At 41.3% G+C, this 27,392-nt stretch overlaps 1 protein-coding gene across 1 annotated transcript in view; it reads left to right on the top strand.

Annotated features, from left to right (window-relative positions):
- LOC122812970 (actin-like) overlaps positions 1-26,086 on the top strand; it is a 69,092-nt gene extending 43,006 nt beyond the window's left edge. Inside the window, exons 5-6 of the mRNA XM_044085062.1 lie at positions 8,799-8,980; positions 25,380-26,086. Coding sequence (XP_043940997.1) covers positions 8,799-8,980; positions 25,380-25,523 — 326 coding nt within the window. The 3' untranslated portion in view covers positions 25,524-26,086. The remainder of the gene's footprint in view (positions 1-8,798; positions 8,981-25,379) is intronic.
- Positions 26,087-27,392: the final 1,306 nt, after the last annotated feature.

Here is a 27,392-nt window from a genome sequence, read left to right on the forward strand (position 1 = left end):
ATACATACATACTTCACTGCACATACTGTCCCAAACACAGAGTTGGGCTATGTGAGGAGAGAAGATGATTTTCATTTAAGTATTCTGCCTATCATAGATATGCAAGTGCATGTTTAATTTATTCTCATACTTATCCTGCTTAAACAATTACACACACATTCATCTGTGCTTCATAACTAAGTCATTAATAAGATATGGTACTTAACAAAAAATTATCAAAGCATTAATGAGACAATTCTTGCAATAAACATAATTATGATAGTCATTTGTATGTAGCGTTACCTTCCTAATCAAAGTGTTGCTAGAAATTGTATTCTGACACCGTTTTTAAAAGTCAGCATTATCTGGATTTGAACCCTGGATCACCTATGTTCTACCTCTAAAGTCAGTACACTTACACCTTGTTCCACAGTAACAATTACACAGCCAGTGGATGTTCTTTTCTCAGTACCATCCAGAGTGCTGACATCTGCGCATTGCCACTAAGACTGTTTGCAGTACAGAAGGCTACCCAAATAAAAATGTTGACTTTTTTCCTTAACCAGGTTGATTGATGACATGCCACTGAATTTAAATCAATTGCACGTAGTCATGAAGAGAGCTTGTCCAGCAGACATCACTCATATTCAGGTAGCACCCCCCCCCCACACCTCAAACCGGGGAAGTGGAAGTGGCAGTGCATCTCCTGGCAAAGGCAGTTCACATGGTCGGGAGAGACGACAATGAACTGGCAACTGTCTCACACCTGTCCAACATGGCAGGACATAGTGCTAGCACAGAGCTTGATTGCATTCATGCAGAAACACATACACATTCCACAAAAACTGCCCATACCAAACCACAAACATGCAAGGTAAGAAAACCTTAATGTTGATTGAGATACATCTCCTGTTAGTGGCCCTGAGATATTTCATATTTTACTGAATGCTCTGTGTTTCTTACTCACATCCTGACTACTTTGATGTCAGCCTTGGCCTACATCCCCCCTCATCATGTGCAAATTGCAAATGATGATGACTGTGCCAAGCCCTTTATTCACTTGGGTTTGACTTAGGGTTCCATATATGTCTGATGCAAAGATTTGATAGGTAAGAGACTGACAGTATGCAGGTAGTTTATCTTCTTACACATTTGTTCGTATAATACAGTTACCTTGACATTTCTGCAGTTATGAGTTGTGTGCTTTGGGATAGCCTCTATCTGATGCAATCCATACATAGACACTACATGGGTAAGTAAAGTTTGTGGACATAGGATATCATCACTTTTAATATTTGAATGTTCTAAGGTTGTTATGTGCATTCCTTCGCTGGTGAGTGCGTGTGATATCATTTGCCTCTTAGCCAGGGAAAGGGTATACTGTGTATGCCTACATCTGCTGGCTACCTCTGCAGCTGGAAGTTCTTCCTCAGAATCCTCTTCTGTATATGCTGGAAGTGCTGCATTGCCTGTGTTCCAGGAATGTCTGGTCCTGGCCCTTGCTGTTTCCACATGATGATATTGTGCAACATGGCACAGACTTTGAGAATTTCTGCAATGGTGCCTGAACCAGGCCACCCCCTGATATGTCTAGACAGTAGAATTGTGACTTCAGCATGCCAAACTCATGCTCTATGATGTTTCTAGTTTGAGCATAGGCATTTTTGTATCATTCCTCTGAGGGGGTGTGTGCATTTCTGATGGGTGCCATGAGCCAAGGTTCCAGTGCATAACCTGCATTATCCATTAGATGGCCTTGTAGAACATCACCCCTAGCAAACCTTGTGTAAAGCTGTGAGGTGTGCCATATGTGTGAGCCATGGTAACTGCCTGGATTCCCTGCACAGACATTGAAGATGATTCCTTGGGAATTACAGACAACCTGGCAGTTGACTGAGTGGAACCCAGTCCTGTCGATTTATGTCCTTCAATGTTTACCAAGTGGGGCTTTTATTTTTATGTGAGGGTAGTCTATAACTCCAAGCTGTACTATCTAGTGAGGCAGCCATCTCAGATGAAACACCCAAAGGTATTGTCTCTTGGCTGGCATTGCCTACAATGGCAGTGTATATAGCATTCTGTTTAATGTGAACTGTATGAACATTTTGGTCACAATATGTAGGATGGATGTACCCCCATCATTGTGGGTAGTGGTTGCATGAAGTGGGGAAAGGTCTGTTCATAGGTGTGTACTAGGCTAATGGCCCTGGAGCCTTTACAAGCCTAGCCCTTAGAAATGCCCTGGCATCATGCCACCCGATGTTAGTTCTTAATACCTCTATCAAGTGGAGCCACTGGAGTGATCCCCGGGATGAACTTTCTATTTCCCATCTACTAATCAAGATTTCTCTTGAAGAGGGCCAGTGAAGTGCTCTGCTTGACATGTATGGGAAGTCTATTCCAGAGCATGGGCAGTCTCTGGGTTATGAACCTGTCCCACCAGCATGTTCTGTTGATTGTGGTAATGAGGTTGAGGTCTCTGGAGAGTGTGGTGCGGAGGGATTGGGATTTCTTTAGATGTAGCATTTCTAACAGAGCTGAGTCAGACATGGCTTTGTAAATCAAGCAGAGATTGCCTCTTAGTAGACAATATGAGACAGAGAATAGCTGGAGTTTTTTTAAGTCTGTCCATGTAAGACATGTGTTTAAGGCCTAGGATACTCCTCATGAGGTACTTTTGTGGCCCTTCTAGCTGTTGCATGTGTCTAGTGAGGTACATGCTAAATGGGGTATTATTCTTGATGATTGGCCTAATGAGGGAAGAGTAGAGAAAGATGATGACCTCTTTCTTCCTGGATGCAAAACCCTTGGTAATGAGATGTGCCACATAGAAGAACTTTCTGACCACAGTGGCAGTGTGGTGGTCAAAGGAGAGGTTGCTGTCAACCTGTGTCCCCAGATCTCTTATAATGCCTTCAGTGTTCAGTGGACTCCCATCAATGTGGTAATTAGTGGGAACTGAGTTTTTCCCAAAGGGGATGACAACACATTTTTTTGGCATTAAGCTTTAAGGCCATGGTTTCGACACCAGTCATAGGTCTCAGTGAGGTCTTTCTGTAGGATGTCTACATCACTTGGGGAGTTAATAATGGCTCCCAGCTTGCAGTCGTCTGCAAACTTGGTCTACCAGAGTCCCTCTGTGTTGGTCTGGACTTCTGAGACGTAGATGCCAAACAGGAGAGGACCCAGGACTCATCCCTGTGGGACTCCACTCATGACTGGTCGGCAGTCTGACTTGAAGTCCACTACTTTCACACTGTGGGTTATATCTGTAAGCCAGTTTGCAACCCACCTAGTGATATAGGGGTCGATGCCTAGTTTGGTGAGTTTATCAATAATTCCTGAGTGGGGAATGGTATCAAAGGTCTTGGCCAGATCAAGGTAGACTGTATGAACTGCCTTGCCCTCATCCACAGCTCTGGTGACTGACTCAAAGAAGTCAACCAGGTTGAGCAGGCATGATCTAACTTTCACAAAACAAAATTGTGTCGGATCTAGAGTGTGGAAATTCTCTATATCCTTGGTAATTAGGTCCATGATGATGTGCTCCATAGCCTTGCATATCAGACTTGTCAGGCTAATGTGGCGATAATTCCCAGAGTCTGTAGTCACTCACCCTTTATGGAGAGAGATGACTGTAGCAGTGTGCCATTCGGTAGGGACAAAGCCTAAGGTTAGGCTGTGACTGAACAGGGCACACAGATGCAGTTCCAGGTCACTTTGTAGTTCATGTAGAACACATCCAGGGATGTTAGGATTCTCATTTTGCCCCTGGGTACCACTCAGTATGATAGGAGACTAACATGGTCACGATGTTGTTTCTAACAACAGTGTTATACAATGAGAAAGGGATAGTTCCACTAGTGACCGTGGGGCAGTACATACCAGGAAATGATCAAATCAGGGTATTAATGACACAATGGGAAATACATATGTATTACAAATTGTCTGAATGACTGCTAGTCTTCGTGTATGAACACAGAGGTGCCCAGAGAAAATAAATATTTTTTTGTTTAAGTGTCAGGTCACTTTTTCAGTTTCATCCATTGCACCTATTAAATTCTGCTAGAAAACATTCTGAATGGTGGTACAATAAATCCCAAAAATCACACAAAGGATGTTGAGAACAAAAACACTTTATAACGCAAAGCTTTCGGGAATAACCCTTTCTCAATACTAAATACAAACATACAAAAAGCAACTGTGTATATTCTTGTGTTTTTACACATTTTTTACATTTTTATATTAGTTTTTAACTGTCTTTACAATTGTATAGTGCTTTCTGATATGTATTTTTGAATATGTCATGTGACTTTGGCTGCAGTCACATGACTCTTTGGCTTGTATAAAAGCAGTTGCTTTTTGTATGTTTGTATTTAGTATTGAGAAAGGGTTATTCCCGAAAGCTTTGCGTTATAAAGTGTTTTTGTTCTCAACATCCTTTGTGTGATTTTTGGATTTCTCTGCAGTTTGTCTTTTTTCATACTACTACTCTGCTGGACTGTTGAGTAACTACATTTGGTAGCCTTTTTCTGCAGCCTGTTACTGAACATTGGAAGTATGGAATCATTACAGTCTTTGTTTATGCAAGAGGTGAATCCTCTTTTGGATTTTGTTCCTGTTATGGCTCCTGAGAATGGAACGCAGGTCAACTTGGACAATCTTTCTAAAGGTGACATTGATACTTTTACTTATAAAATCGCATTGTTTGAACGTAAAGTTGGTTCATATAAACGCTTTCAGTGGCAGAGGTTCAGTTTCTCTGCGTACCTCAAAATGGGGATAGTCCCTCGGGGGCTAAGAATATTAAAAATGCCATCCTATGGGAATGTATATCCCGAGCTACTTAAAAAATGGCAGCAAATGAACCTGAAATTGAGTTTAGACTACATGGCATTAATGAATGAATACTTTATGTCGATTGAACAAGATTTGAAGGCTGAAATTATTAAATTAGATGAAGAATTGAAATCTCTTACATGCTTTTCAGAGATGTCATTAAAGTATAACCTTCTATTCAGTAAGTTTCGTGAACTGGATGATAAGCTCGAGTTAGCTAAAAAAAGAAAACTTTCTCGAGACATTAACGATTTCCGGTTGGGTCATATCTTTTCCTGGCCAAGGCATGACTCAAGAGAATTAACTTCAGAAACATATAACACTAAATCTCATGCCAGCACTTCTATTAGAGCGCTAGATGTTTTCCAGCCCTCTACTCCAAATTTGAATGTTAGCGCTAACTGCATGCAAAAGAACTCTGTCACTTTAAATTCTACTGAAGCTATAACCACCGCCCCTTCTAACAACGTTCACGCTGAAGCCGTAATGGCGTCCACCATGGACACTTCAGCTACTGCCTCGGGTTCAGTGATAGATGCGCAACAAGTTAATAAAAATAAAAAAATTCACCAGTCTACTTTAAACTTCATAGAGAAAAGGTTTCACTTAGAGAAACCGGAGCGTGTGCAGGATTCCCTCAAGAAAAGGGAACCATCCACCATGAAGCAAGAGACTTCAACGATGAAGCGCAAGTACGACAGTCCACTGAGGCAGGGCAAGAATGCCCGCAAACAGTAAGAGGCGTTCTTAATCTTTCATCTTTTGTTCTAAATGACTCTCATGTGTCCCTTCTCTCAAAGGGATTAAGTTTTATACCTATGGCTAATTTGGATTTAGTAGGTATGATCACTGATGTAAAAATGTTCGTAAGGAACTTGAATCTAAAACTTCTGTTTAATGTTAATAATGATTCTACTACTATTCTCAGAAAGCATAGTACTTTTATACCTGTAAATGTACCTATTACTACTGCTTTTTGTAATGTATGTGAAGCTGATTATAGAGAACAATTTAATATTCATGACAGGAGGTTCGTCTATAATTTAACTCATGAACAACATCTTGCATTACAGAACCTTAAAAGAAATAATGAAATTATTATTAAACAGGCAGACAAGGGTGGTAGTATTGTGATTATGGATAGGGTTTGCTACAATTTATCCATGGAGAAGATTTTAGTGGACCATTTGTCTTTTAAAAAAATTAGTTCATTGGATGTCAGGAAGCATATTACTGATGTTAATTTATCTGTGTATGATATGCAGTTTAATAATAATATTAGTTTAGAATTGTTTCACTTTTTTTCTGTACCGTGTCCTACCATACCTCAGTTGTATGGACTTCCAAAAATACATAAATGCTTGCTAGACCCCCCCTATGAGGCCTATTGTCTCTAGCAATGGGTGGGTCACCGAACCTGTTTCGGTATACCTTCTGAAGCAATTATTTCCTTTTTTGGATAAATGTAATTTTGTTATTAAGGACACTGGTGATTTCCTTTTCAAACTATCAAATTGGTATTATGGTGAACCACGAAATTTAGATGATTTTTTATTTGTTACATTAGATATTGTATCACTGTTCACTGTTATTCCTAACTCTTATGGTATAGAGTCCATTAGGAAGTTTTTGACTGCTGAGAAAACCTTAACCTGTGACTCCATTCAGAACATATGTCAACTATTGGATCTAGTACTTGGTCATAATGTGTTCATTTTTAACCAACAAACGTACTTGCAGGTCAACGGGGTTGCCATGGGCACCCCCGTGGCCAACACTTATGCAAATCTTGTATTATATCAGTGGGAGTTGGATAATATGCATGATGGTAAAAAGTTTTTTGATGCACATGTTGTGTTCTATCAGCGTTTTGTTGATGACTGTTTTTTAATCTGGAATGGCTCTAGGGATAGCTTAGAACAATATCTTATATATTTGAATAGTACAACACCTTTTTTAAAATTTAAATCAACCATTACTAGTAAAGAGGCCTCTTTTCTTGATGTTAATATTTTTTCTAGAAATGGCACTCTAAATACATCTGTTTTCAAGAAAGATACTTATGTGGGTAGATATGTGCATGCGGACAGCATGCATGCCCCCCATGTTTTCCGAGGTGTGGTCAAGTCTCAACTCATTAGAGTGAGTAGACTTAACACAGATGATACTATTTTCAGTGAACAGTTAGATGATACAATTCACGATTTCATTGACTGTGGTTATGCAATGACTATTTTGAATGAATTAAAGAACTATGTGTCTACTAACAGGGATTTACTATATGCTCCATATTTTAGAAATTCACATCTTATAGATTCTAATACTAGAACTAATTTAATTGCAAACCCTCATACGCAAAGGTTTAGATACGTAACTGGTTATGCCAGTAAGGTTTCCCTTGTTAAGCGTACAATTTATAAGTATTGGCCTATTTTAATGGCATCTCCTGAACTTACTAAACTGTTAGGTGATAAGCCATTTTTTAGTTTTAGAAACATGAGAAATCTTAAAAGTATGCTTTGCTATAAGGACTTTTGCCCTCCTTCAACTTTGTCTTTTGATAAACCTCTTTGTTCTGTATCTCATTTTGGCACTTATCCATGCCATCACTGCTCCTGTTGTTCTGACTTGGTTGCTGTTCTGGAATCCAGTAAATATGTGCATATGAAAACACATCACACTTATAATTTTCATGTAAAAGCCACGTGTACTTCTACCAATGTGATATACATGGCATCATGTGTTGTATGCCCTGCATATTACATTGGTAAGACCACACGTAGACTTAAGGACAGGATCATTGAGCACAAGTCAGAAATCAGGAGGCAGTGTGCTCAGAATGCTCTATTTAAACATATTGAGACCCATGGAGACCGACATACTTTTAGGTTCAGGGTTATAGATTTGATTGTTCCCTCTAGCAGGCATGGTGATATTAATAACTTTCTTGAGACTAAAGAGTACCAGTGGATAGTACGTTTGGGAGCTGATAGCCCCCCTGGCATTAACAGCACAGTCAGTATAAAACCTATCCTTGTTGGACTGCAGCGTAATATGAAATGATGATTATTATTATTATTATTATTATTTTTATTCTGTATTTCTGATATTTGTATTTGGATGGTTGGGGTAGACATATGCATTATGTGTATATTCTTGTGTTTTTACACATTTTTTACATTTTTATATTAGTTTTTAAATGTCTTTAACAACTGTATAGTGCTTTCTGATATGTATTTTTGAATATGTCATGTGACTTTGGCTGCAGTCACATGACTCTTTGGCTTGTATAAAAGCAGTTGCTTTTTGTATGTTTGTATTTAGTATTGAGAAAGGGTTATTCCCGAAAGCTTTGCGTTATAAAGTGTTTTTGTTCTCAACATCCTTTGTGTGATTTTTGGATTTCTCTGCAGTTTGTCTTTTTTCATGGTACAATAAATCCCCCCATCATTTTTTCATAAGATTGTGTATGTGAAATAGTCTGTTCTGTTTTTATTACTTATTTCCTTAATTTCCTCCTGACTCCTTTGTTATTGCTTATGATGATTCTGTAATGTAATGCAGTCTGTAGCTAAATAATATAATAATTACTATCACTGAATTTCATAGTTACATACAATATATATGTGTAATAACAGTATCCATAACATATAAAAATCATTTATTGTATTGTACAGGTCTTTCTGATAACAGGACCTGATTGTTTATATATTTTTTACTACAACACTGCAGCAGTTTTACCTGTGGTAATGTAAACCTACAAGATATGCAATGCCTTGTTCAATAATTCTAGTTACGGCTGACTCCCTGCTATCATGAACCAGGACAAAGGCTAAATGGTCTGTATGGGGCAGTATGAAAAATACAGCTCTTTAGTCAGCTTTTTCGGGGGGGGGGGCAGTGGTATTCTTCTAGCCATTAGCTATCACTGTGCTCCAGCTTTCCCTGATAACACCAGTAATGCATTTCTGTCTTCAAAGGTATAGCGTCTCCTGGAATTCACGAAACCACCTACACCTCCATCATGAAGTGTGATCCTGATATCCATAAGCTTCTTTATCCAAATATAGTACTATCAGGTGGCTCTAGCATGTTTCCTGGTATTGCTGAGCGGATGCAGAAAGAAATAACAGGCCTGGCACCCAGTTCTGCAAAAGTCAAGGTAAGCCTAAAGATGGATTTTTCCTCCTCTTAGATAAAATGTTAATACAATTGTAAATATTTTTTCATGTCTTCAAAAAGTGGATTTAATGATTCTGTGGAGTGATTTGTTGTATAGTATATCCAGCACACAAACTCATATTTTGAGTAGACAATTCATACTTTTCAACTGTACAGGTTTTCACAGAATGTCCAGATTTTTGCCTCATATTTTTGGTTCATTTTTTAAAAAAAATGTTTTTTTTTTTTTTTTTGGCAAATTAGCGACAAATCATTAAAGATTGAGGTTAAAAAATGACAGACATTTGACTTTCAGACTTCACATCCTTCAGAAAATTCATGCTAATGCAAAACCTGTTATTCTATCAACTTTCTAAGTTTGTAAGAGCAATAATCCTTTATAAACGCATTCTATAAACACCTTCAGGAATGCATGGATCATGCGATCCCAAATAAAACCAAGACCCAATCCTCCAAAGGCAGACGTCCTGTCTGGTGGACCCCAGCCATAAACAAACTATACAATAGAAGGAGGAAGCTACTAAATGATAGAGCAAAATCCCAAAAAGGGAAGGCATCACTGATCAGTATTAGCAAAAAACTACGGGCACTCATAAAATTGTCTAATGCCAGCTTCGAGAGAAAAATTGCACAGGACACTAAGGATAATCACAAGGCTTTCTTTAGTTATGTTAGGAACCTGGGTGGTAATTCCCAGATATGCTCAGAATTAGTCCAAAATGACAAAAATACACCGAACCCACAGACATTGCCAACATCCTAGCTGACAGGTTCAGCGCAAACCCCCACCAAAAGGGCAAATATCTATCCCAGCAGAGTGCTGCCCCTGACATCTCAGATGCTCAGGTAAGAGCCGCTCTCCAAAGCAAAAACACAGCATCAATGGGACCAGACGGTGTCCTGGGCTGCGTCCTACATGAACTCCAAGAAGAGCTAAACCCAAACATAAAACTACTGTTCAATCTCAGCCTTACTACAGGATATGTGCCCAAAGAGTGGCGTACAGCAACAGTGGTCCCTCTCCATAAAGGTGGTGCCTCAACGGATCCTGGAAACTATCGCCCCATAAGCCTGACTAGCTTGGTCTGCAAAGCTATGGAAAGGATCATCATGGACCTCATAAATAAAGATATTGGGGAACTACAGACACTGGATCCTACCCAGTTCAGCTTTGTTAAGTGCAGATCCTGCCTCTTAAACCTGGTTGATTTCTTTGAAACAGTCACCAAGGCCATTGATGAGGGGAAGGTGGTCCACACAGCCTACCTGGACCTCGCAAAAGCCTTCGATACAATACCCCACTCGGGCATTATAGATAAGCTCACCAGCTTAAATATAAACCCCTATGTCACTAAATGGATTGCAAACTGGCTCAAGGACAGAACCCACATGGTTAGAATTGCTGGAGCCATGTCAGACTCCAAACCAGTTACAAGTGGTGTCCCACAAGGCTCAGTCCTGGGACCTCTCTTGTTCGGTATATATTTCGGAGGTACAGGCCAACACGGAAGGACTGTGGCTGACCAAGTTCGCAGATGACTGCAAACTGGGCACCATAATCGACTCTCCAGCCGACACAAGCATCCTCCAAAAGGGCCTCATAGAAACAGACAACTGGTGCCAGAGCCATGGCCTCAAGCTAAATGCCAAAAAGTGTATAGTCATCCCCTTTGGCAAAAACAAAGTGCCCACAAATTACCACATAGGTGGTAATCCATTAAGTACAGAAGAAGTAATTAGGGACCTGGGGACCCAAGTTGATAGCAATCTCTCATTTGACAACCACGTGGCCAAAGTGGTTAGAAAAACATTTTATATAGCCCACCTAATCATGAAGGGATTCACATCTAGATCAGGGGAGGTCATCGTGCCTCTTTACTCATCCCTCATCAGGCCCATAAATGAGTACAATGCCCCTTTTGGGATGTACCTTACCAGACACCTGCAGCAACTGGAAAGACCCCAAAAGTACCTCACCAAGAGGATCATAGGGCTCAAACAGATGCCATATGCTGCCCGGTTAAATAAACTCCAGCTCTACTCAGTGGCATACTGCCTGTTCAGAGGCGATCTGTGCCTGACGTATAAAGCCATGTCCAACCCGGAATTAATGGACATGCTGCACCTCAGAAAATCCAAATCCCATCGAGCTACGCGCTCGAGAGACTTGAACCTCAGCACTGAAATAAATAGGACATGCTGGAGGGACAGATTCATAACCCAGAGGCTCCCTTCACTCTGGAATAAAATCCCAGTCCAGGTTAAGCAGAGTCCCTCATTGACTCTCTTCAAGAGGAATCTTGATGAGTGGATGGGAGATCGTACGTTTACCCCGGGTATCACTTCTGTGTCACTGTTAGACAGAGGCACAGTATACTAACCTCGAAAAAGGGCATAGCAAAATAAATTTAAAATGGGTGGCGAAAGCCAAACACACTCTGGCTAGGCTTATAAATGCCCTAGGGCAGATAGCCTAGTATGAACCTATGAACCTATGAACCTATTTAAAAATTGTCTGTATTTTTGATCCTTAGTTTTATTTGTGACTTTGTCCAGATTTCTTGCTTTAAGAATTTGAAATGTATGGTAGACATGGGTTAGTCTTCATTAGTCATTTGTCCCTTCTTTATTAGAAATTAGCAGGCCTGGGCTGTGCCCATATGTTCAACTGTGATTTAATCACTACTTAAGAAGTGTGGCTTTAAATTGTTATAAACTGTTTTCTACCTTACATGTGACTTTTCAGAACTGATGACCATGGTAGAATTAAGGTGATCATGAGTCAAAACAGAGCACAGGATAGTAAATTCAGGTTACAAGATACTGCTTTTAGGTGGAAATGGGACTTTCTTTCTATAGAATATCATGGGTAGTAATGGTATGTACTTATAGGTTCATAGGTAGGTACTAGGCTATCGGCCCAAAGGCCTAAGTGAGCCTAGCCAAGAAGGTAACCTGACTTACGCCACCCAAGAAAGTTAATTTCCTGTGCCCCTATCGAGCAGAGCCACAGAAGTGATCCCCGGGGTGTATTTCCTATTTCCCATCCACTCATCAAGATTTTTCTTGAAGAGTGCTAATGAAGAACTTTGTTTGAAATAGATGGGTAGCTTGTTCCAGAGTATAGGAAGTCTCTGGGACAGGAATCTATCCCTACAGCATGTCCTGTTTATTGTGGTGACAAGGTTTACATCCCTAGAGCGTGTAGCTCAGAGGGATTGGGATTTCTTTAGGTGTAGCATGTCCAACAGCTCTGGGTTTAACATAGCTTTATATGTTAGGCAGAGATCTCCTCAGAGTAGGTGATATGCTACAGAGTAAAGCTGGAGTTTTTTGAGACAGTCAGTGTAGGGCATCTGTTTGAGGCCAGTAATCCTCTTTGTGAGGTACTTCTGTGACCTTTCCAGCTACTGCAGATGTCTTGTGAGGTACAGCCCAAAAGGGGCATTGTACTCTATAATGGGCCTAATGAGTGCCGAGTAGAGTGAAACAATGACCTCTTTTTTCCTGGATGAGAAACCTTTTGTGATGAGGTGTGCCACATAGAAGGATTTGCTGACTATGTGGTGATGTGATTATCAAAGGAGAGAATACTGTCCACCTGGGTCCCAAGGTCTCTTATCACACATTCAGCATTAAGTAGACTGCCGTTTATGTGATAGTTCATGGGTATAGAATTTTTACCAAAGGGGATGACAATGCACCTTTTGGCATTGAGCTTGAGGCCATACCTCTGTCACCAGGCATCTGTCTCAGTGAGGCCCTTCTGTAGGACTTCCAGGTCATTTGGGGACTCGACTATTGCTCCTAGTTTGCAGTCATCTGCTAACTTCGTTAGCCAGAGGCCTTCTGTTGTTAGCCTATACTTCAGAGAAGTAGATACCAAACAGGAGAGGTCCCAGGGCTGAACCCTGTGGTACTCCACTTGTCACCGGTTTGAAGTCAGATTTGGAGTCTGCAACTTTTACAGTGGGGGTTCTGTCAGTGAGCCAGTTGGCAATCCATCTTGTGATGTAGGGATTTATACCTAGTTTAGTGAGTTTAGCTATAATTCCAGAATGGGGGATGGTGTCAAAAGCCTTGGCAAGGTCAAGATAGGCTGTGTGAAACACCTTACCCTCGTCTGTGGCTTTGGTGACTGCCTCAAAGAAGTTGATCAGGTTCAGAAGGCATGATCTGCCTTTTACAAACCTGAACTGGGTGGGGTCCAGAGTTTGGAGGTTACCACTGTCTTTGTTTATGAGTTCCATGATGATATGTTCCATTGCCATGCAGACCAGGCTCGTCAGGCTAATAGAGCGATAGTTCCCAGGATCAGTGTTGGCTCCCCCTTTGTGGAGTGTGATAAACGTTGCTGTGCACCATTCAGTGGGCACAAAGCCTGACGTGAGACTATGATTGAACATGGTGCTTAGGTGGGGAGCCAGTTCATTCTGAAGTTCATGTAAAATGCAGCCTGGGATTATGGGTGGCTGTTTCCTGCAATACTAGTGGGGTCGGCAGTTCAAGACAGCTAAGTAAAGGATTTCTGCAAATACTGGAAAATAAAGTGATGGAATATACTTTCACACAAAACAAAAAGTTTCAATGTCTGCTTCATCAAATTTTTAAAAATGTGTTTCTGTGTAGCAGGGCAAAGCTTCTACATTGAAGGGGAAAGTTATTGATGTCTCTGAAGCCACCTACAGCTCCATCACCTCTATAATCAATGATGGGGTGTTTCCTCATTTTAGGATAAGAAGTACCCCCATCCAATCACTCCCCTTTGAAAACTGTAGCTTTAGCAGAATTAAAAGAAAGCCAACATTATGAACCACAGATCTTAGCAATGTCCAACTCCTCTAAATAAAACATCTCCTTTTATAAACACTGATGACACTTTCGCACATATAATGCAATTATCTGGTCAAATGTATCTTTATGTTTCTCCTTGAAGTGACCAGTGTTATAACTTTGAAGCAGGGTAATTTTTCACATATTTATTTATTTAATTATTCTGGGAAAGTTGGTGGTTTGAAAAGAAGGCGTTAGATCCATTTGCACTATAGAATGAACATTTTCTTTAGCAGTGTTTTCTTTCCAGTTTTAGCAGTCATTTGTAACATTGGCCATTAAGCCATCCTTCAGTACTTTACAAGAGAATATTCTAGTCGTCTTTTTATTGTTGAGTAAATAAGATTTACTATCACTTAGAAGAAGAACAGTAAATCTGCAGGAGCATGTGGCATATGAATTGAATTATTTGATAATGAAGGTGACAGTGTTTCACAAGATCATTATCTGTGTTTTTAACAATGAGATAATTCCAGAAAATGTTGAATGTAAACATCACTTCTTTTGTCAGGAAAAGAAATAAGTCATGTGGAAATTATTTATTTATTTACATTTGTTAACTGGGAAAATCCGACTGGACACAGGTCCTTTTTCAGCGGAGGCCCAGGGAGAAAAGCTCTACAATAAACGTACATTTAAGTACAAGATTACAAGAAGTAGATGTAACTGCATGCATAAAAATAACAGTAATACAAAACACAGTTCAAGATGAATAACATAATTAGATGAAGGACCATTGCATACATAGAATACACATATAACATCTGTGCCATCTAAGATGGCACGTATTCTAATAATTAAGCTAGCAGATATTCCACATTAATACACTAACAACAACTACAGCAGTGATATATTAATAAGTTTTCAAGCATCAGAGTTGGCTGTAATAAAGATAGTCAGTGGGGTGGAAGAGAGGTTGAGGGTGGATGGAGTAGGAGATGCTAGTCAAGATTGTTACAAGGGCATAACCAGTGTTTTTTTAGGTGAGATTTAAGTACAGCTTTGAAGTGAGTACATGATGGTATAGAGGTTATTATGGGGGGGGGGGGTGTTCCATATCTTGGCTATTGAGCTGGAGAAGAGGGCTCTGGTTACCTGTAATTGATTTTTGTTGCTGGAAAGTAGTGGTCTGGTGGTGTAATAGGGCTGGAATAGATTTTGGAGGGATGGGACTTTTAGAGGATGGTTTACTAGCTTGTGGGCAAGTGAGAGTTGGTACCACTGAAGGATGTGAGGGAGTTCTAACCAGCCAAGTTCAATAAGTGAAATATAGTGGTGGCTACGGTAGGAGGCCTTGGTGGCAAACTTGGCGATTTTGTTGTAGCAAGTCTCAAGTTTATTTAGTTCGCTTTGCCTTAGGTTGGTAAATATTGGAGAGATGTAGAAAAGGATGGAGACAAGGTGACAAACTGCAACTGAAATCCTGGCTGTTTTGGTGAGGAATTGCTTATTTCTGTATAGAGCCCCTAGTTTTTTGTGGACTTTTTTTATGGTCAAGGAAATGTGAATGTCAAATTTGAGATTATTGTCAATCTCAACTCCTAGCAATTTGGTGTGATCTGTTGGGGAGATAATGGTGTTGTCGTTGGCTGTAATATTAAAGTGAGAGTAGGTTTGATTATGTTTAGTAGGTTGGAAGATGAGGAGTTTAGTTTTGTCTGGATTGAGTATTAACTGGGCATTGGATAGCCAAGTTTCAACAGAGGAAAAGGCTTCCTGTGTGATCTTTTGCAGTTTGGGTAGAGACTGGGCTAAGCAGATGATGGTGGAGTCATCTGCGTACTGTATGAGAGAGGCCTGTTTGGTAGGAGAGTTTAGATTATTGGTGAAAATGGAGAAGAGTAAGGGTCCAAGGATAGATCCTTGGGGAACACCAATTGAGACAGGGAGTTGGGGAGATATGTCATTATGCCAAACAACAGATTGCTGACGGCCAGTCAGGTGGCTCTGAAACCAGTCTGTGACAGATTGAGAAAAGGATAGGTTACTGAGAACAGAGATGAGTTGTTTGTATGAGTCCATGTCAAATGCCTTAGATAGGTCTAGGAAAGTTGCAGAGTAGAAATAGCCATTATTTTTATGATGAAGGATAGTATTAGTAAAAGCAAGTAAGGCAGTGGTCGTGCTATGGTATGACTGGAAACCATGTTGACTGTTAGATAGGAGGTTGTTAGTAAGGAGGTAGTCTAGGACTTGAGAGTGAATGCATCTCTCAAGTATCTTGGAGAGTGGAGACAGAATTGCTATGGGCCAGTAATTGGTGAGTTCTGTGGAGGGGCCACCTTTGTGGAGAGGAATGATGTAGTATATTTTCCATAGTAAAGGGACATTATGGAAATGCAATAAAAGAATAATAATTTATTAATTCATTTTTCAGTATCCAATTCATTCTGTTCAGGGTCACAGGTGAGATGGAGAATATCATACCAAAGAATGGGTGTGCAGGGAGCCAGTTCTGGGAGGGACACACACACACACACACACACACACACACACACACACACACACACACACACACACACACACATGTACTCATATACAGTGAAGTAGAGCATGCCTTTTTTGAGAATAAGAATGATTCCTGGTATTCTGAATAAACAAAAATAATGTATAAAAATGGAAAAGATGAGAAAGTTGGCAAAAAAATAAAAAAAAATGTCAACAAAGTAAATAACTACCCAGCTGTAAATCTTTTTGCACTAGACTGGGATTAGTGGCACTCTAACTGCTAAGAATAACAAAGTTAATATATGGTTTGGTTTCAGGCCATCTATATTAATAGCTGAGCAGGAAAGAGACCTACAATGAATATTCACAGGTAAATGCCTCTAGTTAAGGAAATTCTGGCTGCGAAATGGGAAGCAAAAGGTAGGTAAATCTGTTATTTTTATTGTTACAGTGACCCTCCTCAAAGATGATTTCATTTTTTAAATTCTAAGAAAAGAAGAATATACTTGCAACATATAGACATTTTCCTGTTCACTAGATGAACGAGAAGATGGAGATCTTTTCTTTTCTTTTTGCATCCTTTAATCTTTGCAGGTACCTGCAAAAGGTTGTATCTCTACTCAGATAAATGCAGGTCCAATGGAGGTATAAGCAAAGGTCCCCGATGTTTTATCATGGTTTCCTGCACTATTTTAAATGCTCCCTTGTAAAAGTCTTCAAAGAAGAGTTACATTAAGATAGGAGATACTTTGAAGCAGTTGTAGTGGACCTAGCCTGGTTAAATACTGCTGAAAAGTTAGGTTGTTTAACAGTTAAGATCCTTAGATCTGATATAATCACATGGGATATTAACAACGGTACCAAAAGAGGTGGATGATTTTCATTTTGAAAGACATCTTGCTTCTTCTCTTAACAAATCAACCATGCTGATTTTTTACCAACTTATCCTTTTATTCTGTTTCTTTTCTAATATCCTTGCTAAGAGAGAGTTTAATAATAAAAATGCTGAGAAAAAAACAAAATCTTACTTGTGGTAATCACAGAGGTCAATAGTCTACCATAAATACAGATAAAGGTTTTATTAAGTTTGACTGCAGAACTTTAAAAAAATGGTCAATAAAGGTTAGCTGTAATGTAGACAGAATGCTCTGGAGCTAATGTAAGAAATGAAATACTGACAGTGGAGAGAAGAAATGAATAAAAGTTCTTCATGACACTGACTATATACAAGCTTCTTACAAGCCAAACAAGTTTCTGTAGATACTATAGGCCTTCTTAGAGATTTGGATAGAGTGCGTGAAAATTCTGACTGGGAAAAAAGAATAGATAGGGTGAGTAAACCCAAACGTCTGATTTACTGTTATAGGGACTCTTCCCTAAGATTTTTCAGTTCATTCTGATATAAAGCTTAGACTATTATCATTTATTTGCACCACATCATAAGAGTAAAGCTGTCCTGTTTTGCATTCTAACAAGTAACTAAGTTACTATCCCTCCACAACTCAAGCACAGGGGTGCTCACGCACATATACACACACAGATCTACTTCTAAAGCTCAAAGTTACAAAACTTCGAACTTCAAATGGCTGAGACCAGAAGTTCGAAGTTTTGAAACTTAGAAAACTAAATAAAAAAAAATAAAAACAAAAAATATTTTTTTTACATTTTTGCAGGGAGGCAAGCCCCCCTGTACCACCCACACTCCCTGCTAATTACATACACCATCTTGAGATCACAGTACAGTTAGAAAAACAGTAAATATGCCATTCCACACTGTACAGCGATCTCCATTCAAAACATTTGAAGTTTTAAATCTTCGATCTTATGATTTCAGCCTTTTGAATTTCGAAGTTTTGAAACTTCAACCTTCTGAAGGGGATACACACACACACACACACACACACACACACACACACACACACACACACACACACACACAGCCTAACCAAATCATTTACAAAGTTTGAACAGCAAAGGAGAAAAAAAAGTTATGTACTCACCATAACATTCCATGTTTGTTGTCCATCTCGCCCTTCATTCTTACATATGGGTTCAGAGCCGATCCTCAGCTCCGACTCGGCCTATTACAAGTGCAAAGTCTCTTAGTTGGCTCGTGGCTAGGTAGGTATCCCATAGTGCACCAGTACAATCCCCAGATCTTGTTTGCTGCTAAACTATAGAAAGACAGAACTAAGGTTATCCAGAAAGAACAACAATAATGAAAGGTTTCCACGGTATTAAGGTAGTACTATCCTGTCTCCAGATCCTTCCAGGACGAGGGTAGGTAGGTGGGTTTGTAAGAATGAAAGGTGAGATGGACTACAAACATGGAACGTTATGGTGAGCACATAACTTCTTTATGTTCTGTAGTCCTGTCTCGCCTTCATTCTTACATATGGGACAGCGTCCCTAGCACCTTATTCTTGGGTGGCTCATGGAAAAATACTCCTGAATACCATGGAACCAAATGAGGCTCTACCCCTAGAGGTCAGGTCCAATTTGTAATGAGTAATAAAGGTATGAGGGGTAGCCCATGTTGCTGCTGCACAAATATTGTCATCTGGAACTCTGGCTTGGAAGGCAGCAGATGTAGACTGGGATGGTGTAGAATGAGCCTTAATCTTGAACGGTAGATGTTTTCCATTAGAAAAATAAATGAAGGAAATACAGTTCGAAATCCAGTTTGATAGGGTCACTTTGGAGAGTGGGAGACCTAGTCTAGAATCAGAGAATGAGGCGAGCAATTGGTCTGGCTTTCTAAGTTCCTTAGTCCTGTGAAGATAGAACCGTAACTGTCTGTGAACATCCAACTGATGAAATTTGTATTCTGCTGCATTGGAACGGTTAGGGAAAAACACCAGCAACTCTATAGTTTGGTTCAAGTTATTGTGAGAACAAACTTTAGGGATAAAAGATGGATTTGTACTAAGAGAAACTCTGTCTTTGTGGAAAACTAAATAAGGGGGCTTGATAGACAGTGCTTGTATCTGTGATACTCGTCTAGCAGATGTGATGGCTACCAGAAACAAAGTCTTTCAAGACAGAAATTTTAGTGGACATAAATGAGCAGGTTCAAAGGGCAGAGAAGTTATTTTGGACAGGACAAAGTTTAGATCCCAGGAAGCTACCGGTTCCTGAAAAGAAGGTCTCAGCAAGGTAGCACCCTTGAGGAAGGTTTTACACAATCTGTGTGACATCAGGTTAGACTCATGTTGACCCAAATGAAAATTAGATATTGCTGCCAACTGGAACCTAATTGTGGCAGCAGCAGATCCCTGATGGAAAAGTTCAGACAAAAATTCTAAAACCACTGGGATGGATGCGATGTAAGGGTCTACGTTCCTTTCTTCAGCCTCAATAGAAAACCTTCTCCATTTGCTAGTGTATAACTTCCTAGTGGAAGGTTTATGTGAAGATGTGAGGATGTGGGTCACAGCAGGTGAAAAATCATGAAGCCTGACTAGGAATGGAATTGGAGCAGCTACTGTCAAGTTGAGGGTGTAGAGGCTGGGGTGAAGAGAGCCTGACATGTGTGTCAAGAGGTCTGACACTGGGTCCAGAGTCCATGGATCATCTAGTAGATGAGGCCGGAGAAAGGGGAACCAAATCTGATGAGGCCAGTAAGGAGTGATGAGAATCATTTGCTTCCCAACAGCTTCACTTTCTGAATCACCTTGGCTATAAGAGGAAAAGGAGAGAAAGCATAAAGGAGACCCGGGGCCAATCATGAACAAGTGTGTCTCTCGGTGACTCCCCCGGAGGGGGAATAAGGGAAAAGTAGCTGCTGCATTTGGAGTTGATCAGACTGGTGAAAAGATCACAGCAAGGCCATCCCCATTTGTGGAAAATCTGTTCCACTAATTCCTGATTCAGAGACCACTCGTGAAGCATCAAGATTGCCCAGCTGAGTTTGTTTGCTATCACGATGGTTGTCCCTGGGATGTGCGTTGCCACTAGAAAGCGCTGGGAAGATATCGACGACTTCAAAACACGAATTGCCTTCTGACAAAGGGGGTAAGATCTGGGTCCACCTTGTTTGTTGAAATACCATACCACAGACATGTCTGATTGGATTGCTATTGTCCCAAGAGGAAGAGAGTCATGAAGTGCTTGCAGTGCTAGAAGCACCACTCTAATCTCTAGGACACTGATATGCAGGTGACCCTTGTGATCTTGCCATGTGCCTTGGACATTCATGCCTAGATAATGCTCCCCCCACCCTATCTGTGAGGCATCCATGGTCACAGTAGCAATGGGTTGGCGAGGAAGGAATGGAGTGCCTGACGTTAGTTGGTCAGGTTGGAGCCACCAACGGAGATTCTTTTTGCAAGACTCTGTTATGATGATGTGGTGAGATAGAGTCAGTTGTTGAAAGGACCACTGGGACGATAGAAGCCACTGAAGAATTTGCATATGTAATTTGGCGAGAGGGACTAGCATTATGGTGGAGGCCATGGTCCCTAAGAGTTTCAGCACTGTCTTTGCCTTGACTTTTTGCATTGGAAGTAGACGGAAACTTGCTGTGTGAGGTTCTGTGCTCTTTCTGCAGGAAGATGAGCTAACATGGTGACTGTGTCTATTTCTGCGCCTATAAAAGTCACAAATTGAGAGGGTGATAAGGCAGACTTTTCCCAGTTTATAGAAATCCCCAACTGGGAACAAAGTTGGATAGTGGAATCTCTGGTCTGAAGGAGTAGATGCTTGGTGGAGGCTGTCAGGAGCCAGTCGTCCATGCACGGAAACACTTGGAATCATAGACGTCTCAGGTGAGCTATCACTACTGCCATGTATTTGGTGAACACCCTGGGGGCTGTGGTGAGACCAAAGGGCAGATCACAAAATTGGTAGTGACTGGCTCCCAGCCGGAAGCATTGGTGGTTCCTCAATGTTCTGTCCATTTTTATATGGTAGTATGCATCTTGGAGGTCTGCTGAGCACATCTAACTGTCTTTCCCTAACAAAGGGAGTATAGACTGCAATGTCACCATCCAGAACTTGTCCTTCTTTACGGATTTGTTTAGTTTGCTAAGGTCCAAGATGGGTCTCCAGTCCCCTGTACGCTTTGGCACTATAAAGAATCTGGAGTAAGTTACGAATCCTACCTGGTCTGCAGGAACGGTTTGGATGACTCTGCTTATGAGCAACTTTTTCACTTCTACAGTTACTTGATCCTTGTGATTGGGTGGAACATCCGGGATCTTCTTGGGAACATGAGGTGGAAGAGAAAAGGGTATGGAGTAACATCTGGTGATAATTCTTTGTACCCATTTGCCTTGGGTGATGTTTAGCCAGGCTTCAGGATACAAAGAAATGCGACCCCCGACTGGCTCCAGAGAAGCACAGCTAGGCCCCACATCAGGAGCGCTGATAGCGATGGCCTCAAAATGATTCACGGCCTACCTGGTTTTGAAGGCCACCCCTGCCTCTAGGGTGACGTCTACCATTTGCTCCTCCTCTTCTGCCTCTGAAGGAGGAGTCACCCTGTGCATCCAGGAAAAATCTCTGGGACTTCTTGAACCACATCTTACCACCTCTCTGACCCTTAGGATACGGTCTAGAAGGGACGGTAAAATGTACTCCCACGACAGAGAGCATTTTCCCTTCTTGTTCACACCTGGTAAGTGTGTCTTTTACCTTAGGTCCAAACAATGAAGAACCATCAAAGGGGGAGTTGGTAAAGGTAGACTTGAATGGTTCTGCAAAATTACACAAGTGCATCCAGGAGTGTCTCCTAAGGGAAACTCCTGAACCCGTTGCCCTGCTCGCTCCATCAGCTGCATAAGAAATCAGCCTCATGGAGGAGTTAACGATGGAATTTAAGGTGGACAGCTGAGCAGACACCTTCTCAGGGACTCCTTCAGTAGACGTACCTTGTAGAGTATCTCCCAACTCCTTAAGAAGATCTCTCTGAAGCCTTGTACAATGTGTTAGATAGTTCAACGATCTGAGTGTGAATGCCACTGAAGAAAAGCTACACTTCCTGTATCTGTCCATTGTTCGAGACTCCTTATTCGGCGGATGGACAGATGAAGAAGTCTCTGCTAGCTCCTTCTTAGTGGCTTTTGCCACCACCATGGCATCTACAGACACACCCTTGGACAAGAATTATTTCTCTTTGGGAGCAGACAAAAATTTATTGGGTCTCCTGGGAACTGGCTCCACAGCATCAGGATTCTCCCACATCTTCCAACTAACAAGGTCTAAAAGCTCATCAAAAGGTGGAGACACCCAAGAGACTGAAGGTTGAGACCCGATAGCCTTCAGGTACACTGACTCCTCATCGGAAGGGGTAACAGTGGGCCAGCCACCACTCTGCTTAAGGATCTCTAAGATGTCTACAAAGGAGACATCATCAGAGGATGACTTGGGGGACCTTTCTGACTCCTCGAGGTCAGTGTCAGAGGTAATGGACTCATCCTGGGAGTCTACATGCTTCCTCTTGCATTTTCTCTGCCGAGGGAGCACCTCAGAAGGATATTCTGGGGAGGTCTCGGAAGACTAGGGGCCACCAACCGGGTCTCCTGAGGCTGCAGGCCTCTGCTGTCAAGACAGAGAGTAAGTGCTACAGAGGTCAGTGCTCGAGGGGGAAGAGTGTCGGTACCCTTGAGTGGAGCTGATGAGCGAGACAGCACACTCCTCATCATCTCAAAGGCAGACCTCTCCAGTTCCAAAGACCTCCTCAGCTCTGAGGAGATGGAGGAAGTCATCAGCTCCACAGCCATTGGCTCCGAGATGGATGTAGGGTCTGAGCTCACCCTATCTGATTCACCAAAAGGGAGACTCGGAACCGAGGAGGTTTGGGTCCAAGTGTCCCTGTCAGGGCCGACCGGTGAGCTTCGGCTCCTAGATACCACAGACGGCACAGAAGGTGTCGTAGCAGAACTCGGCTCCGAGACAGCCTCGAGGGGAGCTGGAACCAAGGGTTCCACAACAAATGGTACCGAACACTCCGGCTCCAAAAACCCAGCATGGCTCAGAGGAGGAACCACAACAGGGGGGTTGGACTCAGGTGTCTCTGGAACTGGCTGGCTCGGAACCAACAACATTTTTGGCAAGGCAGACGATTTCAGGAGTCTAAGCACTACTCTCTCCACATCTTCCTCTGACAGGCTCCTGGAGGATCTGGATGACAGTGTGGGCGATCTGGACCTCTGCAGAATTGGAGATCTTAAGGTTGGGGAGACCGGCAAGGGATCCCTGGACTGGCTCCGATGAAGTCTCTCAGTATTCAGCTCTGAGACGCTTGGGGCCAAAACTGAAGTGCCAATATCAACAACCTCGATCGGTTCCGAGGACAGTGGAGCCGAGAAGGAAGAAGTCTTATCTGACTTAGTTTTGGAGGAGGATCCAATACACCGGACGACACCAGAGAATGCTTCTTGGCTGCCTTAACCTTCTCTTTTTTGGAAGAATGTGATTTTGAGGAGGAAGAACTGGCTAAGTCTTCCTCGAAGGAAGGCTTAAGGAGACCTTTTAAATTAACTTGTTCTTCCACTCCTGGAGAACTCTGGAGCTGAAGGAATGACAGAACAAGCAAGTTTCCTGCAAATGAATGGTTCTGAGACAATAAACACAATTACTATGGCCATCCATAATTGACATCTTCTGGGAGCACTTTACACATTTTTTGAAACCCGAAGGTTTGTGGTCTTTGGACTCTTTAGACATAATGACTAGCTAAGCAGGAACCCACAAGCACAACGAGGACTAGGTCCTCTAATTTAAATGGGCCTAGGCCTTACCACACTCGCACATACACACACATACACAATGAGGACTAGGTTCTCCAACTCAAACAGGTCTAGCCCTGGGAAAAAGAAAACAGGCAGAGAACTAGGTCCTTTAACTTAAATGGACCTAGGTAGAAAGATTAAGTTGTAGAAGAAGGTCAGAAACTATCACACGACACTACACACAAGCTAAATTTTGAAATATCTAAAAGTTTAACTTTCTCAATTAGAAATCTACATGTCAAAGGCTAAGTCATAGAAAAAGAAGGATCAAAAACTAACAAACGACCCTGCACACAAGCTAAATATCTAAATATCTAACTCTCTAATAAACAGGTGACACTACACACAATATATAGCAAAAATAAGCACAAACGTGCAATATTAATTAATAAACTAGCACACAGGATACCAAACCGAGAACAAAAAGGGCCAACAGCCAACCATTTCTCAACAACTAATTAATTTAAAGTCAAAAACACTCTAACAGGTCTGAAAACTACTTCCAACGCTACTAAACTCTATCTAGAACAAGATAAATGCTACAGGTAAACAGTAATGTAATAATAGAAAAAGTTTTAAACTTAGCCACGACCAAGCAAAAAGCACATCTGAACTCATAGACACGGCAAATGAGATCTGGGGATTGTGCTGGTGCACTATAGGATACCTACATAGCCACGAGCCAACGAAGAGACTTTGAGCTTGTAATAGGCCGAGTTGGAGCTGAGGATCGGCTCTGAACCCATATGTAAGAATGAAGTCAAGATAGTTCTACAGAACATCTACAGTTTTCATTTAATTTTCTTCAGTGCCTCATATGGCATCAAAGGTTCAAATCCTAGCCAATTTCCCTTTTGGAGCTTGAATTAACCTATTTGCTTAATTTTGATGACAACACTTCTTTACCTGTTGTTGTTGCATCTGACATCTAAAGCAAGTCAACATCTGGCATTGACAAATACTTGTTAGTGTGTCTCATGCATTTTTTTCTCTTCTGCAACTTATTAAAGTTGGAAGTTTTATAACTATTATAGGAAGTGTGAACTGTGGGCAAATAGCTATAGGAGGCAGCCTTCAGGCACACTTTGGTGGTACTTATAATTTCTTGGTCAATTGGCTCATCAGGCTAGTTAAACACATCAGGCAGTAATGTTTATACTGTCTCCCTCTCTTTGTCTTATAAGAATCATCATTATTACAAAAGTGTTTTTGTTGTTAGTTACATATAGTGCCCTACTCGTGATTCATATTTGTGCTAGACATTGATTAATTTGTATTGTTTGGAGCTTTGTACTGAACTCTAGTTGTTACAATAAAGCATTTGTGGTCCATTCTGTGGATAATTTTTAGTTTTCTTCCCCTTAGATCATTGCAAAACCTCAGCGTGATTACTCTGCGTGGAATGGTGGCTCCAACCTGGCATGTATGTCCACTTTCCAACAGATGTGGATCAGCAAAAAGGAATACGATGAGTTTGGCCCATCCATCATTCACCGTAAATGCCCATAAATGACTACAAGTGGATGAATCAAAGTGGCATTTCAATACAACAGTTATGTGTGTTGGAGGAGTTCCATTTTATAATACTGTAAAAACTTGAAGGTAGCGGATTGGCTCTGATTCCCTGGTTATTCAATGGCTAACAATAACTATAATTGGATTTTCAGACATTTGTTTTACATTTGTGATAAATACATTTGGAAATAAAGATCAGAATTCAGTGCATACAATGGGTCATACCCTCTGTGCAGGTACAATGTAGAACATTATGATTTTGTTCCATGACAAAAAGATAATGTCTTATTTGTATGCTAATTAAATTCTTGTACACTTGTTAAAACAAGTAATGAAAGTCAGACTCTTATTCTACAGGGGGAGTGGGGTATATTAAGCTCTGACAGACAGGGATACATGTGACTTTTGATAAAATTAAAGTATAACTATAGCTCTGATGTTGTTAATCTTCTTCCCATTCATCACTGACGGGTTCGGTTCTGAGCCCCTCGGAACCGTGTCGGTCTAATACCAAGCTTGTGTACACCAAAAACTCTCGAGCTAAGCTGCTACCCACAATGCCCTTCGCCGTTACCCCAGATCTCATTTGCTGCATAGCCATATAGCAGCATTTCACCGAGCTCTCCAGCTAAGTGTTATATTTTCTTGATAATTGTGTATTTTTTAACTTTTTTCTTATTTTTCACTTGTTTACTATTAATATATCTAACTAGCTCTACCCATTGGGTAATTCTTTTACCATCACTGGTATGCCCTCTCCTTACCCTTGTGGTATCGCTTGATACCATCGTTGGTATCCTCTTTCCCTTTCTTCTTCCTTTATTACCTTTTTAGGTGTTTAGCAGTTTTGTGAACTTTTTTGTGTGTGTATAAAAATGTCTGATAAAAAAGGGACTTCAGGGTTTAAACATTGCACCTCTTGCAATGGTAAACTCCCTAACAGCAAGACTCATGATGACTGTGTTTATTGTCTGTGGTTTCGTACCTCTCTGTTAAACCTCCTTGCCAGATTTGTCAAAGTTTTAGTCAGCAGACGCTGAACAAAAGAAAAAACAAATTGATTCTGGAAGGCCTTCTCATTTCTCCTTTCTCAGAGGTCCTTTCTGTGTCAGAGGTTTCAACCCCTCCAGTGAAGGACAAGAAATGTCTCCATTCTGATCCCTCTTCACCGGCTGGTGATAAGAGCATGTCACACAAACATAAGGCCCACAAATCTTCCTTGGAGCATAGAATTGCTACTTCGGCTCTGACTATTACTGCTACTATGGTTCCGAGCTCTGCTCCAATTGCCACATTGAACAAAGCCAATGACATTACTGAATTGCCGACGTTAGTGCCACCCTCAGCACCGGCCTCTACGGCACCGACCCTGCCTTCCATTTCAGCTACGACTCTGACCTTACCTTCAACAACAGCTACAGCACCGACTTTGCCTTTTACCACACCGAAAGCAGTTTCGACCCATGCAATTACTTTGGAATTGATAACATAGACTCTGAGTGCCTCTTCGGCACTGAGTCCCTTTTCTACTCCACTGATTCCTTTACTACCTGTCTCCAAATTAGAGACTACAGTGCCACTAGCTCAGACACCACGGACCCAATACTCCCCTTCATTGGATCCATTCCTAGGTCAGATGTACAGCCCTTTTCTGGGCCGACCTGACCCCCCTTCAGGAGTGTTCACGAGGTCCACCAGGAGTCTTTCCGAATTTGATGTGGTGCACCTGTTGGATCAACTGTGACGGCCAGAGGGATAGCAAATGTTCCTAATACTCATCACCCTTTGGGGTTTGGGTCTATCTCTACCAGGTCTCCAACATATACTCCTCCTTTGGATCCGGCGGTTCTGAAGCCCATTGCT

Source organism: Protopterus annectens, chromosome 10.part0 (assembly GCF_019279795.1).
Source record: "Protopterus annectens isolate FY-2018-M chromosome 10.part0, PAN1.0, whole genome shotgun sequence".
Lineage (NCBI taxonomy): Eukaryota > Metazoa > Chordata > Ceratodontiformes > Protopteridae > Protopterus > Protopterus annectens.